Source organism: Lagopus leucura, unplaced genomic scaffold (assembly GCF_019238085.1).
Source record: "Lagopus leucura isolate 7727_CA_CO unplaced genomic scaffold, USGS_WTPT01 Super-Scaffold_100157, whole genome shotgun sequence".
Taxonomy (NCBI): Eukaryota; Metazoa; Chordata; class Aves; order Galliformes; family Phasianidae; genus Lagopus; species Lagopus leucura.
In genome coordinates, this window is record NW_024962334.1 from 6,217,004 (window position 1) to 6,233,780 (window position 16,777).

General features: G+C 40.5%; 1 protein-coding gene across 1 annotated transcript in view; it reads right to left on the reverse strand.

The window, feature by feature from the left end:
• Positions 1-12,647, reverse strand: part of STAC (SH3 and cysteine rich domain) — a 73,590-nt gene extending 60,943 nt beyond the window's left edge. The window contains exon 1 of the mRNA XM_042889134.1: positions 12,353-12,647. Within this exon, the coding sequence (XP_042745068.1) occupies positions 12,353-12,469 (117 nt within the window). The 5' untranslated portion in view covers positions 12,470-12,647. The remainder of the gene's footprint in view (positions 1-12,352) is intronic.
• Positions 12,648-16,777: the final 4,130 nt, after the last annotated feature.

Sequence of the window (16,777 nt, forward strand, 5' to 3'; positions counted from 1 at the left end):
AAGTGCTTATTTTTACAACCTGGTAGCAAATTTTCTGCCTCCTCTCTTCTTTTTATTCCTCCCAAATCCTGACGCTGTCCCATCCCAGCTGCTCTGGAGACCAGGTTACTGGCATGGTTATTTTGGCAATGTCTGTTCTGAAGCCCAGCAGGACTGCTGCTGTCCTGGTGTGCAGATTTAACACAGCCTTGGCACCACTTGGTCTGCAGCCCAGGATCTGGGAGGAGCATCAACAGCACAGGTCGAGCAAAGACAGTTAATGCCTTCTCAGCACTCTACCTGGGGCCCCAGTGAGTTTCTTTCATCTTGTTTTTTCCAGCTTTAGAGTCCTACAGCAGCTACCAGATACATGGCACATACTGTCATTTATAAATCAAAATCTTTTTCCACCTTGGTAACATTTTCCTTGCTATACATCTAATTACTTTACTATCGACCATGGCAGAGATCTGTTTATTTCCAGATCCAGTTCTGATCTGGCAGAGTTTTCTCACTACAGGTCTTCTCATAATGCAATTTAGGGCATGCATTTATACCTTCCAACACATCTACTCCAGTCATTTTCTAATTTTCAAACCACACTCCCAAATCATTTGAAGGAAAATTACTCCTGTATTACTCAGTTTTCCTTTCAGTAGTACAGAAAGTTTCCATCTAAGTAAGTCTGTCCTTTGTCTTACCTTCATTCCAGGTAAGTGATGCTCAGCAAAAACTGCATTCAGTGTCATACATAAAGAATAAACCAAATATCCACATGAAGAGTTTATCTTGATGATGATGTTGTTGTATATATGGAATTACAGTTACTTGGCACTTGACGGAGATACTTTCAGGACTGAATAATGCATCAGGTTTATAATGTGAATGTATATATTTGGAGGTGTTAATCGGCAAGTTATGTATGAGATTTATGGTACATCTTTTACTCCTTTTACCTCAGGCTAATCTGTTTCTTTTGTATTTTTCCTAAACTTCCAAGCTGCTGAACATCTTCAGCCAGCTATTGTTTCAAGATCAACCCTGCAAAACAAAAACATTTTATTTTTATCCTCGCCAGCTGCACAACTTTCCTTCTCAAATTATCTCTATCAAAGTTTCAAGACAAAAAAATGACTGACTGCACTGTTATACTGAGACATCTAGCTTCTAAAAAAAAAAAATAGTTATACACAGAACATCACAAACAGAAAGGCAGAATTTAAGACTGTAACTTTGAGGTACTACAGCTTTTACTCAGTATTAAAAGGGATCTTTAAGCCCCTCAGAATCTAAGTTTAAAGTTTAGCTGCTGCTACTGAAAGCCTGTGCACAACGAGCTAAGAATTAAACAATAAATTAATAAAAGACTTGTAACACAGTCACACAGTTAGGCTCTCCAAAAAAAAAAAAAAAAAAGCATATTTAAACTTCAGATTGTTGGTGTTGAGAGAGAAAAGAGCTTGGTATTGACATACGATACCAACAGATTTTTACAGTAATTGTTTTTATGATAGGAAAGTGAGGGATTTCAAATGAGTAAAACATTGTTGTCTGACAGAAATAATGGGAGTGACTTCAGTGGGGTTGCGTGAGGGATTCAGGCAGGCAAGAGAGCAGTGGGGAAGAAGAGGAAAGGAAAGCCAAGTGGGGACTGAGCATTTCATGTTCACGTTGAACATGAATCCTGGTTACTTCCATGAAATGCATCACTTTGGCTAGGCTGCTGTCAGAGTAGCTACCATTCTTGTATCAGCAGAGTGGCACTGATCCATGAGGAGTGTGGCGTATTATAGCAGATATCAGAGCCTGAAGAGCAAGCAACCACTGTTGAATTGAAGAGCAAGTGCACTGATAACTTCTAAGATTTATACCTGCTTTTTCTCATCAACTGATTTTTTTTATACACAGCAGTGACTTTGAGTATGACTGCGCTGGAGAAATGATAACTCATGGAAAGGAGATCTTTTTCTGGAACACAGCAGCTGGTAGTAAAGGCCAAATGATGTTACCTCACTTGCTACTTCAGGAATATTGTATTTACTGCAACGTGTTCCCTGCAGAGTCAGAAAAAAAAAATAGGCTGGTTTCCTCATGTTGTTTAAAAAGGATCTGGTTCTTTTTATCTGACCTGAGGGGCTCCTTCTTGTGGCCACCAACTATTCACAGCTGAATTCTCCTCAGAAATTTTAGGTTTGGTTTTCATTAAAAAAAAAAAAAAAAATCTTTGTAAAATGCTTTTAATTCACGTACATTCTAGCAAGCTTCAAGTAGGTTTGTTACAACTGTTGGAATTAATTTTAGATTTGAGTATCTACAGAGACTCATTTGTCCAAACATTTTTCTTAGATGCCAGGTAGGAACTGCTGAAAGAAAAAGTGCAGAATAGGAGCTCAGGGTTGTATATAGGAGCCTACACTGCTATGGACACAGGAGCTCAAAAGCCCTCCATTGGCAACAGAGTTAAAAGAGATCTCCTGAGTTATATTACTACCTACCTAGATAGGAGACCCAGACAAGTAGAGATGAAGAGGGTTTGATTTCTTCTTGCAAAAGGAATGTTTTCTGTTACCTCATTGTCTGAGTTCTAAATTTATGTATAGTTTCCTTCATATACATTATGAAGAGAGCATGATGTTACATTGAGAGATAAATAGGCACCCACACGCAGAGCCCAGACAGTATAATGCCAGACAACACAGGGGAACTAAAATGCAACTTGAAGAATTTATTTGTGAATAAAACAAGCCCAGCCTGGATACAGATGAAAAGGAAAGTGCAGACAGTAAGGTTTGCTTTTTTCCAAGAGTACTTATGGCATGAGTGCCAGCATCCACGTTAATTCTAAAAGGTCCCTTCCCTGACTGAAGAACCACCATGCATTTTCTTAACAGGCACATTTAAACTTGGCTAACCTTGGAAACCTCGAAATCTGGTCCCTAAAGACAAACCTTGCACTGTGTCAGAGAGCCTAGTCCTGGATTAAAGCATTTGGGTGAGAAAAGGTGCAGAGAGAGAAGTACTGAAAGGCAGAGAGAACAAGCCAGCAAAAAAAGTTAAGTGTTCATCTGGATCTTTTGGATGGCCATGAGAGTGAAGTTCATTTGTCATTATGAATAACTACAGGAGGTAGATCTAACTGCTGTGCACCTGCCAAAGACTGCTCTGTGCCCACACTTCATGAAACGAGTACATGATTGATCTTGTAGCTAGAATTTAATAGCAGTGCTTCATATCTTGAAGCCTGGATAGGCTCAATTTTTTTTCTCTTTTTGTCATAGGTGCATAACTTTCCATTATAGGACTGGCTGCAAAACAGCAATTCCACATAGCAAAAAAAGTTCTGATTTTGAATGATTTTTTATTTTTCACATTGACATAAAAAAAACAACTGCAGCCTTTCAAAATGTCTGTGAGAGGACTGTGAGCAGAAGAGTAAACTTCCAGGGAAGGAAACAGTTGGCCAGTTTTTATCTGTAAGGTTCAAGGCCTTGCTCTGACAGATTCAAAGAGGTGTTCACCCTACTTAAATTCAAGCTCTTAACTCAGCAGTAGCTGTGTACTGTTGTAAAAGGAAAGTGATTTCCTCTCAAAGAGGCTAATTCAGAACACATTAGACAAGCTTTTGCTTTAAATTACACCTGTGATAAAACTGCTTCTGTGTCTGTTTGTAACACAGGGAGACTGAACTACTAACTGCCAAAAGTTAGGCTCTGATTACAGGTGGGTCTATATGAATTAACCTATGATTTTTCTCCTCTTTTGACTGTTTCATCTGCAATGAGGGAAAGGTTCCTCAATAAAGTGTATACATTCAGTAAGTACTTCTCCAAAACAAAGGCTTTGACCAAAAAAAAAAAAAAAAAAGAGCACTTGACAAACACACTTAATCAAAACATTCATTATCAGGCATGTCTGGCACATCATCACAAGTCACGTTACCATAGAATCACAGAATGATTTGGGTTGGAAGGGACCTTCAAGATTATCTAATTCCAACCCCCCTGTTATAGGCAGGCTTTTTTCAGTCTCTCTGCTCAATCCTGAGATATTTTGGTTTTCAGAGTCAGTACCAGAGCTTTTAAACTGGCAGGAGAAAAACTGGCATATCAGTAAGGAATATTACACCTATACATATGATGTTCAAGGATTTCTGTGCCTCGGGTCAGGAATCTGACTTGGACTATAAAAGCTGGTCATTCCTCTCCATTTTGCATAAATAATATTTGCAAAACTCAAATGAAATAAAATGTTGGGGGTAACGGAGATGTGAGTGCAGCTCTAAGACCATATTTAACTATATTTGCTATAAAAAGCTGTCAGGATGACTTTGCTCTCTCACCTGAGCTATGTAATTCTTTGACTTACTCTGAGAAAGAAGATATATATATATATATAAATAATGATTTTAGTAGCTTTGCGAACACCAGCTTGTAGTATTTTGCTCCTTTCTGAATCAAACTTAATCATCAGTTACCGTACTTCAGATGCATTTTGCTCTCTTATTCAGAACACTAGACTGCTAAAACGAACTTAATAAAGCAGTGCATGTGTGGCATTTCAATAAAGCTTTTAAATGGCACTCAGAAATGAAGCATATTGTGTCTCAAGAAAAGAAAAGCATTCAAGCAATCACTGTTAACTCACCTAAAGGCCTCTTGTCTGTAAATTCATATTGAACTTGCAGTGTTCTGCAGCTAGGAAACACCCTTTCCTCACAATTATTAATTGATTGGTCATTCGCCTATGCAACTGCAAATTGTGCAGGACTGAATACAGAGTCAAGGATATCAATTTGTGCATTCACTACTGAAAATTTAGTCCTCTGCCTGACAAATATGGGGAAAAATATCAAATATGAGACTAATGTAATCTTCTACCCATCACAAGCGTACAGTAATGGCTCAGACAGGCAACAAGAAAAATACTTGTCATAGGACTATCAGAAGCAATAGTTTGGGATCAAGTGGTTATGTGCTACTTTCATTTAAATTAAATAATTTGTGAGGGAAAAAATAAACCTTCAAGCAAAGTTTGGGACTTCAAGAGGATAGTGTTTGATGTGCTTCATTCTCTTAAAAAAATTCAAAGTCTTCAGCACTCTCAGATCCCTAGGGATTTATTTTATACCACCATGGCACCCTGGAGTGTGACACAGAAAGACCCAAGCCAGAGTCCGTCTGAACTAATACTTCCATCAAAAGCAGCATGGAGGTCTTAGCAGTGATCTAGAAAGCAGCACAGCTATGTAAGCAGGTTGCTACGTTGCTGCTAATGAGTGAAGGCTGTCAGCAAGTACTGAGAGCTGATGAATTCCTATGGCCATGGGGTGTGGAATGGCCTTGGCCTTTGTTAGAATAAGGTATCAGGTTAGAGACATGCTTCAAAGAGAAAGGAGACAGAACAGAAACCATTAGATACTTGGACGTGCTCGGGTGTGCAAGAGGTGTAGAATTTCTTCAAAGTAAATATGTTAATGCTACTTGTAATATGAAACAAAAAGGAATAAAAAGATCCCATTGATGTATGTTCCTGGCAAACTGCTTGAAAACAGTTACCTCAGAAAGGAAATTGGGAAAGAGTGGAATCCACAAAAAAATGGTAAGGAGTGGAGTAAGAAAGAAGAGTAAAAAAGAAAACTGGTATGCAAATGAAATTTGAGCTTTCAAGTTGAGCTGCTAAGGTTTAAGCACATTAATTGCCAAGAAAAGCTGAGAGAGCCCTTGCAAAAGGTATTTAAGGAAATGTCAAAGGATTGATGCAGACTAGGGAATGGAAAAGAAGAAACAGACTGTGGTAAAGCAAAGACAAGATAAAAGGCAGACTCAGAATTTATCAAATGCTTCATCTCACATCCTTCCCAGAACAATGATCCTGGGGTAAAATAACAGGAATAATAGGAAAGTATTTGCAGAAATTGATGGTATGACATCAAAAAAGCAGTTCAATATACCTGCTGAGGTGAAAAGGAGAAAAATCTCTATTACAAAATTTTACTTTGCAAGTCTAGGACAAAGTTTTCTTAACAAATTTTATCAAGCAGGAAATGACACAGAAAATCTATTTCAGGAGGGGGGAAAAGGGATCCCAGAAAATGAATATTTATTGATCTGATCTCAACAGTGCAGCCAGCAACAACAACAACAACAAAACAACCAGATCCTCCTAGACTAGTTATCTTGGACAAGATGAAAAATTTTCTAGTCCAAGAAAATTTGGTAGGTCAAAGGAAGATGTGGTCTATTTCAATGTTCTATCAAATAGGAATCTATTAGCCAAGACTAAAGAATGGAAGTAGTGGAGAAATTCTAAGATGTGAAGGAAGGTGAGTCCAACAGATGAGAGTTTCTGCTGAAGGAAGTACTATCTTGAAGGAAGACCATTAGTGGAGTGCTTCAAAGAACGACACCAGTCATTTTAAGGCCAATCTTGCTTTCTGTATTTTCATTACTGAATGTGATGAGATGAACAGAGTTTATTTTATATCAGCCTGACTTGTTTGGTCTAGAAAATGAAAGGCTTGGAAAGAATATAAAAGTCTACTCCCAAATGATGGAAACACATACTAAGAATGGTAAAGACCTGTTTCAACTAAAGTAGTACCATCAAAAGTACAGTGCCACACAAGCTAGCCAGAGATGAAGTTAGACTGGAATTAGAAGGAAGGAGAGAGCAGAGGGCATCCCTTAGCCATTAGAGCATCCAGGTGCTGGAAGTCTTTCAGAAGGAGTAGCAATAAATTCTTAGCATTACTTTAAGGCAAAGAGTACAAGATAATAGGCTTGTGATGCTAGATTTGGACTGTCTTCCAGCTTTGAAAACAACTTTCTTTGTTTCAGTGAAAATTCACACTTCCAGTAAATCCATTTCTTACCATGAAGACTTGATTCAAGTCATCTTTACTTGCTGAAAGATAATAGACATTTTCTTCACTTTGGCAAGATAGAAAGTGTGGATAGAGGAGAATGAAGTGATCACTTTTCTGTTTTGCCTCAGATATCTCAATGCACCTAAGAAATGATCTGACATATATCTCAAAGCAAAAACAATAGCAGTGTTTTAGACAAGGGGAAAAGTAGGAAAGAAAGTCAAAATAAATGCGAAAACAAGAACTCTGCTCAAGAAAATATTGATAGACTATTACTTTCTTACTGTAAAGGAAATCCTCTAGTTACTTAATCTGCTACAGAAAGTAGCATCTTAAAAACACTTCAGCACATTTATTTCCCTTAGTCTTACTTCACAGCATGTACTCACCATTTTATGCAGAGGCATGTGGGTAAGATTAAGGAGAATCCTTCCACAGGATTTTTTTAAGCTCTTTGGTATTCCTTTGAAGACTGCAGCAGTAGTTTACATACTGGGTATTTAGCAGTAGTGTGGAGGGTGAAATACTAACTGCACACCATACTCTCTGCCTCTTTAAATATTCATTGTTGAGTAACCATCTATGGAGCCTCATAAAGAATTAACTCTTTAGATGGGGAAGATCTCTGCTTAAGTGCATAGCACAAATCCTACATGATTTAAATCCCACACAATCCTATTTAAAATCCAAAGAGTTTCCAGCTGTTTGCGTTGTTCACTCTCTAATATTAACACCTGGTTTTGAAATCCTATGCAAGCAATATTGCTCTATTACACTAGAAAAACAGGAGAAAGTAAATTCAACCTTCTCCATTGATTTGGGGATGTAAGTAAATTACATCTAAATCTTGAACCTCAAGGCTGAATCAACTTCCATCTTATGTATTACGTATCAGGTTATTCATAGAGCTTGAACAATTGAGCTACATCTCCTGAACTGACATTTATGAATTTCCTTGAATGCTGGCTAACGAATAGTATATGTGCAGAAGTGCCAGACTGAGAAACTCACTTATTTTGCGAAATACATATTCCAAATGTCATATTCATTGCGAGGATTAGTTTCTATTTTTTTTCCTCCATATTCAGCTGTTCAACTTACCTAATTGACCTGAGTGTAAGCAATTCATTAGGCTAATGAAATTGTTGGTGTGAAGCTATTGCATCAAAGATACATGACTGCAGTACATCATAATTATGCCCGAACTTTAAAAAAAAAAGTAGATGGAAATAGGCAAAGCTGTGAAAGAATATTTGGCCTTCATAGATATTGACTACTATCTATAAATAAGTAAATTTTACATGAGAGATTGCTTCCAATGACAAGGGTCAAGGCTTACTACTCTTTCTAGCAAGAATCTGACATGTGTTTTACATTCTTTAAACAAGACACTAATGATCCAAAGACCAGTGCTGACCAATTCTGCAGGTACTAGCTTAACCATCACAGATGCTCAAGCTCCCTTAAAACTTAAAAACAGGAAAGGCATTTTCTAAGACGCAGTCCACTGTCTATGAATATCCCCAGCCATTATTCACAATATAGCAATAATGACTTGACTCAAACCTACTCAGAAATCAGCACATGGTCTCCTTCCTCTTCATACAGATGTGCAAGTTAAATATAAAAAGGATAAAGGTAAAGGAGTTATGTGCCAATTATGCTGAAACATACAGAAATATTGTCAGATGTGACAATATTTTCTTTAGACTCATCTTCTGTCAAATTTTAGCTTTCTTTACTACATTCAAAGTACCTTTATACACAAGAGACGTCAGAAATGTGATTTGATTGCTGCCACCACATTTCTGCCTCTGTTGCTAAGTTAGTAGTTGTGCAAGTGTGTAGTGCGTCTTTAATTGCTACCAACAGGAAGAAATCCTTCCTTAGAATTCATTAGCCAATGAATTCCTCACTCCTTGAATTGAAAATATAGAAAATTCTTTTGCAAATCAGCTATTTGCCTTTTGGAACACAGATGTGAAGGACCTACGCAGGTAGGAGGCGCGATTACAAGCAGATGCATGTCATAAAATTAGCAACAATATGCATTAATTTGGTACCCTCATATTCTCCTAATATACTTCAAGTATCCACTTAAGTCATACTTAGATGTGAAGTAAATGGTTTCAAGAGTCAACAGATTAATTTAATAAGTTCATTATTAGCTTTGCAGCATTCTTAGCCATTCCAGCTCTAGGGCATTTAGCACAATAGCAGTACATGTAGTGCTACAGGATGGCCCAGTTACAGTGTTTACTACCCTCTGGATATCTGTTTGAAGTTGTATTAACAAGGCGTCACAATGGAAGTGCTATCTGTAAAGTATGTGAGGGCACTCAGTCCAAAAGACGCATTCACAGTATACAGTACTGTATCTACTACATGATAAAGTAGCAGAACATTTACTGTTTTCCATCTATTTACCATCTACTACTTAGAACAAGTAAAATGGGCCTGCTTGTAGAGACCAGGCAACATGGTGTAGTTAAAAGAGTGTTTGAATTTCCTTATTCTGAGCAGCTTTGTTGCAGTTCAGGCATGAAAGTGCTCATGATGGGTAAGACATGCAGAAGAGAATGGCCTTCCAGCTTTCAGTGTCTGTGTGGACTCACCAGTAAATATGCTCCTAATCCATAGGAAAATGTGGTGGGAAATGTTAGGTTTTATTACAGGCTAGCTGGTTTCCTATGGTAAAGGTATGTACATGCAAGTCATTCTTTCAAGTTTTAGGTATTTGGTAACATCCTAAAATTCTGCTTCTCAAACTCATGCTAGTCAGGAATTGTAGTGTCTCCCCTGTGTCATTATCTGAGTACAGCCTGGAGTGTGCTAGATAAAACCCTTTTTCTGGACTTTGTTACTGTAAGGAACTATGTGTCACAGTCTATGATTACAAAAGGCTGGAAGCAATGTCTCTGCATTAGCTCTACATTAGGTTTTCAAAATTATCATTCCACTGAAATGTTTCCAAATGCATTTTGAAGGTTGCTGTTATCCACATTGTTTCCGTTTCTATATTTGGAGTCATAATAGTGTTTTACCTCAGAAACAAGCTATTATGAGGTAATTAGACCCTGCACAAACTGTTCTGCAGTAACTGCAGAAGGCATGAACTTGTTAACTTACACAACAGAGGGTACCTGAAGAGAGCAAAGCCCTCTGTGATTGACAAGACAGCAGCCTAGGCAGAAGACACAGTGGAATGAAAGCTAGTGCACAGGCTATTGGCACTCACTGACATATGTCTCTGTCAGAATCTTTGGCTTCTGAAGTACATAAGCTCTCCTGGAAAAAAAAAAAAAAAAAAAAAAAAACCTGAAGTCATTGATAATTTTTCCATCCCTCTGCTTACTAGGACAAAAAAATCTTATTAACCTGGTCTAGTATTAAATGTGGAGGTTGGTGTCCCTGCATGTGGCAGGGGGGTTGGAGATTCATGATCCTTGAGGTTTCTTCCAACCATGGCCACTCTGTGATTCTGTCAACCTAGTGATCACAGGGCTTTTTTGACTCCATCTCTTGAAGTGGCAATACAGAACATTTTCTGATCTTATGTGCAGTTGTAAACGTGAATACACAGATTACATGTTTACTTAAAATATCTGTATGCAAGTGATGGCATCAAAAGCACAGTCACGGCTTTTGCCTACTGCAGTGTATCACTCGTAATGCTCACAAGATTGGAAAAATTGATGATGGTAATGTTTGATTAGAAACTGCTTAGTAGTCTTATTGCTCTCTGGCTAAATGTGCCTAACTCCTGTTGTCATCCTTCTGAAAGCATGCATAAGGAGCAGAAAGGATCCCCACATGCAGAGCTTTGCTTTGTCTTTGTTTAGGATTCCTGCCTGTCTGTTCATTTTGAGAAACTTGGGTGCTCTGTGACCCAGTGGGAAAATCCCTCACGTGAGCAGCACCTTAGCTCTGTAACAGCTTGCTTGGCTGTGCCAGGGAACAGAGGGAGCACTCATTCCACCTGGCCCAGACACAGGTACAGCACAAGTGAGAACCTGGTGCTGGCAGTGCACTGAAGGCTCCAGCTCCTACTGGGACTTCACTGGGGGGCTGAGCTCCACTCTGGATAAATACCAACAGCAATTCTGGGGAAATGCTCTCTGTGAGAGGATTTAGGTACATATCAACCGGATCGTTTTAGAATCTAGTGCTGAACCAATAACACATTTACTCTTTCCCTTCTCACCAGGGAGACTGCAGCAGTGTCCCAGTAGTGCTGAATGTATATATTGAACAACACGAACAGGGAATGATATTGTTGCTGGGAGAACTCTTCTACAGAGATTGTTTTACATAGGGGACACCTTAGTTCTCCTCCTTGGAGTAAAGCATTCAAAAAAATCCCAAAGCCTACATCAGAATTCTACCCACACAGACTCTTGCCACTTGCCCTCTGAAAACCTAGTTTTAGCTGCAGACTAACACAGCAGCTTTCATACATTATAACCAGGCTCCTAGTGCCTTTTAAACTCAGGCCAACACAGACCTTTCCTGTCAGGCAGCTGATCTGCTCACATGGTATTTTTTTAAGCCTCTACCCTGCTGTAAGCTCCAAGTGATGAGGACCTCCCCATTTTGATACATTTACCTGGCACATAGCATCACTGTGGAAGTCTACAGGAAGATCTGGCAGCTGCTGTCATGATATCGATCATAAGTAAGTAGCAGAGGATCAGTAAGATCATATTATCCAAGAAAGCTGCAAAGAACATACATTATCTTCGGATACTACTTTCCTCCCCTTTCTACTCAATCTTCCAAGTCACATACTGGCAGGCAGAAAAACTTTTCATGTAGTAGTCAATTAAAAATTTAGGGGCCATGCCATTTGAGCTGGATGTTGGTTTTCAGTAAGATGCATTGAACCACATTTAGTAATCAATAAATAAAAGGCTGGGGAAAAAAAAACAAAAACACTTTCTAGGTAGTGTACAAAAGGATTCTTGTGCCAAAGCTGTCACTTACATCCCACTTCAACTACTGGCTCGCTAAACAGTGAAAGTTCACTGATGGGTCTGCTAGAGGGGAATAGGGAAGTGGAACATCTGAAGTCTCCCACCAAAATAGTCCTCTCTGGACAAGTCAGAAAATAAATCATTCCAGCCGTGAACAAAAACCCTGTAAGTGATCTGATGCTCAATGTGAAAACAGCTAAAATCACCTGTTGGCAGTGATCCCCTCCCCGACCCCCTTTCCTCCTCCAGGTTCCTAGCGTAATAAGGAGGTGAAAACACAAACCAAATTCCCCAAACCCAACCATCTCAAAAGGCAAGTGTTCCCCAGTTCAGACCCTGAGCCTCCCGGGTGACAGGGAGAATTCAGTAGTAGGAATGTCAGAGCAGACACTGCAATTGGAGGTGGCTCACAGCACTCCACTGCTGATCCTGCCACGGAGCTTCAAACACAAATCAGAGCAATACATCAGTACATTAAAAAAAAAAAAAAAAAAAAAAAAAAAAGAAATAAAAGAAATAAAAGCCATCTAAGTACCTTGGATTCCTGACTGGTGGTTGATGCTGGAGATGGAGGCTGCTCTGTGCTCTCCACTTCATTCTCTTTCTCCACACTGTCCACGCTGACTTCAGTCATGCTGCTCGGAGGAATCATTTTCCCTCTAAAACACTGCTAGTATCAGGAAAACGAGCTACAGACCTTTCTTGCTTTTTCTCATTTAACGTCCTCTTTCTTCTCTGCTCTTCTCGAGCAAATGAACTCTGACCACTCAGTTTCACTACATTTGCAGGACTAGAATTCTCTGGATTTTCTGGGGTTTTTTTTTTTCCTTCTCCTCCTCCTCCTCCCCTTCTTTCCTCCCTCCTCCCACCCCTCCCCTGCGTGGTTCTGCTGCACGGGGAGCAAGTTATCCACGGCTCCGTAGGGCAACTGTGTGCCAGCTTCTCCGTTTTCCCCGATCCTTCTCTCCTCAGCGTGAAGCCCGGAGGTGAGGAGCAGAGTCGTGACCATGAGCCCACAATCAGCTGGGAGTGAGGCAAAGCAGAAAGCCCCAGCCACACACATGCAGGGCACTGGAGGGAGGAGTTGGATTTCTAATGCTGTGAATAGCTTTGGGGAGCATGTGCTGTCACATAGTAGTGTAAGAAAGTAATGCGTGCATGCATGCAGACACACACAGAGGCGTACAGCATGCATGTGGGAGCATTTTACCTTCTAATCAGGCTGAGGAAGGCAGAGTTTGAAGGGCAGCTTTATATTCTTACAGGTCTGGTGATTTTCTGAAGAAGGGCTCTAAGGGAAAAGCAACACTCTCCTTACCTTGACCCAGAGAAGGTGATTAAAAATCCTAGCTACTGTTGTCTCTTAAGCACCCATACTTTGCCTTATACCCCAAAGCAACAGGACAGAGCCAGAGAGGGGCACCTGTGGCTCTGAGTGCTTTTTACCCTTTTCCTAGGCAGGGCACCCCGGCTCTGAGCCATTCACACGCAATCAGGGCTTGCCGGAGCTCCCGGCGCTGCGCAGATCCGTACCTGGAGGTTGTCATAGTAATAACACTCGGTTGGGCTGCAGTGGGAAAGCTGTGGGCATCCCCAGGCGCCGTCTTTCCCGTGGATGCAGTGCCCAAAGTCACTCTTGGAGCTGCGGTAGCCCCGGCAGAAGGACGGCATGACTTTGCTGGCAGGCTCAACCCACGCCTCTGGATTAAATCAGCTGCAAAGGCACCTGTATGCTCTCCTCCCTGCTGATTTCAGGTCTGCGTGGCAAAAGGTTGCTCCCCAACACGTGTATGCTTTGTGGAGTGGGACCCATTCCATACAGCTGGGGGAGATGTCTCTTTATATTTCAGGGGAAGAAAAAATAAAAGCAACCCCAGGGTGCTTCCAATTATCAGTACTTACATCCCATAAAGCAAGAAGAGCAAAAAAAAAAAAAAAAAAAAAAAAAAAAAATTCTTGCTTTTTCCTGGAGGTACAGGCAAAGGTGTTCAGAGGTGATGCACTGACATCTGAGCCAGAAAGGAGCTCAAGAGAGGGTACCACATTCACTTTGGTCCTACCCCTTAGAAACATTCTTGCTACCTGGGGCTGCCCTGTAGAACTACTCTAGCCCAAATGATCTGTGGGTGAAAGCAAAGCAGGATTTCAAGACACTAGGAGGTTGTACAGATGAAAGCCAGAGCAGAAAGTGCCCTGCAGCCTCAATATTCTTTATAACTATGCTGAAGTCTGGAAAAAACTACACTTATCTTTGAATTTCTGGTTTAAAAAAAAAAAAAAAAAGCATTTTTCTTTGAAATAGAGCATATAAGATACTGAAATCTTTAGGAGGCAATAAACATGAAATGCTGCAATGCTATTTGTACCACCACTTTAGAGCAAAAGTGTGTCTTAGGAGTCTGACAGCAGAATCCATTACTTGGTCTCAGTAACACCATTACAGGGATCAAAACAAGAGCTCTGGTCAGTGTTGAGGCAGTTTCAATGACATCTGAGATTGAAGCAAGAAAACAGAGCTCAGAGGAGCAGATTTGGCAGATAAGTGAAAGAATTGATTTCCTAGGGTTTGATATCTAAAACACGGAAAAATCTTTGGCTGTTCTCTTCAGAGCCAGAGCAACTCTCCAGACACAAAGCTCACTTCTTCCATCCAGTAAGTGAGATTTAGGTCCTAGCAGTGACCAAGGACAACAGAGATCTTGACAGCAACAGAATGATCCAGCTCTGACTGTGGTAACCTTCCTGATGGTCAAGCCTAGTGCAGCCCATCAGGGCAAGGGCACAAGGTCTGCCTGCTGCAAGGGCTGCTCTGCCCAATAATGCGATAGGTGAGAATCATGAAGCTGTTTTTCCATCCCATTCGTTGGCAGTGCTGTGGATCAGTCTTTCCTGCTAAGAGACTCAAAAGCATCTTCGTATGGTGAACTGCAAGCCACCTCTGAAGTGTGTCTGGAGTGGCTGGTTAACAGTTAACACTCTAAGCATTGTAAAATCCTGCACACATTTTCTATGAAGTGCCTGCAGCGTCATGACTGTGAAAGTGACTATCATACCACTCTCTACTCCTCTTTTTTTTCCCCCGTTTGTTTTACCAAATTAGTACTGACACCTGCTGCACTCCCTCTCTTCTCCCAATTACTCACTTGTCAACCATGAGTGATCTGTCACTTTCTTGACAATTAGCCTGGGAAAGATGAGTCAAACCTAAAATCTTACCAAAAAAGCAAAAAGGGAAGGAAGCTGGATTTTTTACATTTTTATTTCCTTCCAAGGGAGCTGGCTATTGAAAATCAAATATTCGGTGTAACAAAACAGACTGTTCAAATTAGATGAGCTTACATCTCCCTCTCTCTCCCACACTTCACTCTTGAGAAGTTGGACTTGTGATTAGCACCGATCATTCTCTGAGTGAGGGTACCCAGCAGAAATGTGAGCGCTGCAGCACGGAGCTAAATGAGAGGAAATTGAACAGATTCTCTAGTGAAGAGATGAGTGTAGTTTTCTGGAGTGGGGAAAGGAAATCTGGATGAATAAAACATGAGGATGGATTCTCCACCCCCAGCTGAAGTTGTTGCACTACGTAAAGGTGCTTGGATGCTGCTTGGAGTCACTGCCAAGCATTCTCCTGCTGGGCAGAGCAAGGCTGAGAACATGAGTGCTATGCCTCACCCTCTCTCCTGTGTCCAAGCACACACACGAGTGTGATGCAGAGCACGTGATGTGGTGCTGGAGATCCAGTTCTCTAGTGAGAGTATCCCAGAAGCTCCCAGCACAGGAAAATATACTCTGATTATTAATACATATTTTTGTACTGCTGAGTCCTACCTGCTCTAAAGCTCAAAAGTGGCAAGGTTAAGTTGATGTAGATGTTTTGGCCTATACCACATTCCTTCACCTTCTTCCTCTAACATATTTAAGCACCTTTCTGCAACAAGAGTACATAAAAACAGCTGTATTTCACTGAGAGGAAAGTTATGAAATCAGCACTTATTTAAGATATATATATAAATAAAAAAGATGTTCTACCCACTTGGATACACCCCATGTAATTACTAGAGAAAAATAAGAAGTAAAAAAAAAAGGAGAAGAATTCATTATTCAGCAAATAACGAATGTACGTGTCATTATTCACTGCCTGGTGCATCAACCATCTCACAGTCCTGAGCAAAAAGAGTATAAAGGTGCTTACAGAGATGATACTACTAATAAATGGCACTTCTAAACCACTATATACCTCTCCCTAGCAGTACAGAAATCAGGAGGAAACAGGATGTCTGCCACCAAAGCAGAGCCCTCAAAGGAAGGAGTATTGAAGTTTACTGAAAGTCCAACATCCAACTGGCTGCAGACTGAGTGCTACAGAAAACCATTAGCCACAGAATAAGGTTGACTTTCTGGCATTCGAAGTGCAACTTAATCAGCCTCTCTCTCAGTCCCTCAGTTCAATTTGTGAGTGTTCCAGGTGAGAAATAGTACCTTCAATTCTTATTCAATCCAATTTTGTCTTTGTGGAAACTGGCAACAGGCTATGCCTCTATTGCTTTTCGTGATGGGAATTTTACTTTTGGCATGGCGCATTTGGCCAGACATACTGGTGGATGTCTTCGCTAGGCTGTGCTCTCAGATTTTCACTATTGCCCACAGCTGGCTACCAGATGGCAAAGACCAGATCATTGTGCTAGCGGAGAATTTTCAGGCATTTCCAGGCTTGTGGGCACTGCTCTGCCAGCAAACATTGTACCCACAGAGAAAACAGTGGTAAAATAGCAGAAAGAGGCTGTTTTTGTTGCTTTGTTTATAGTAACATACCTCTTGCTTGCTATCAATACAACCTTGGCAGTTCATCAGGTGGCTAACATGGTAACAACTGCAACCACCTCCCTCAGGATTTTGCTTATGAAAATGCCATCCAAGGGCTACAGTCACCAGCTCATCAGATTGGAAGCAGAAACCAGACAAT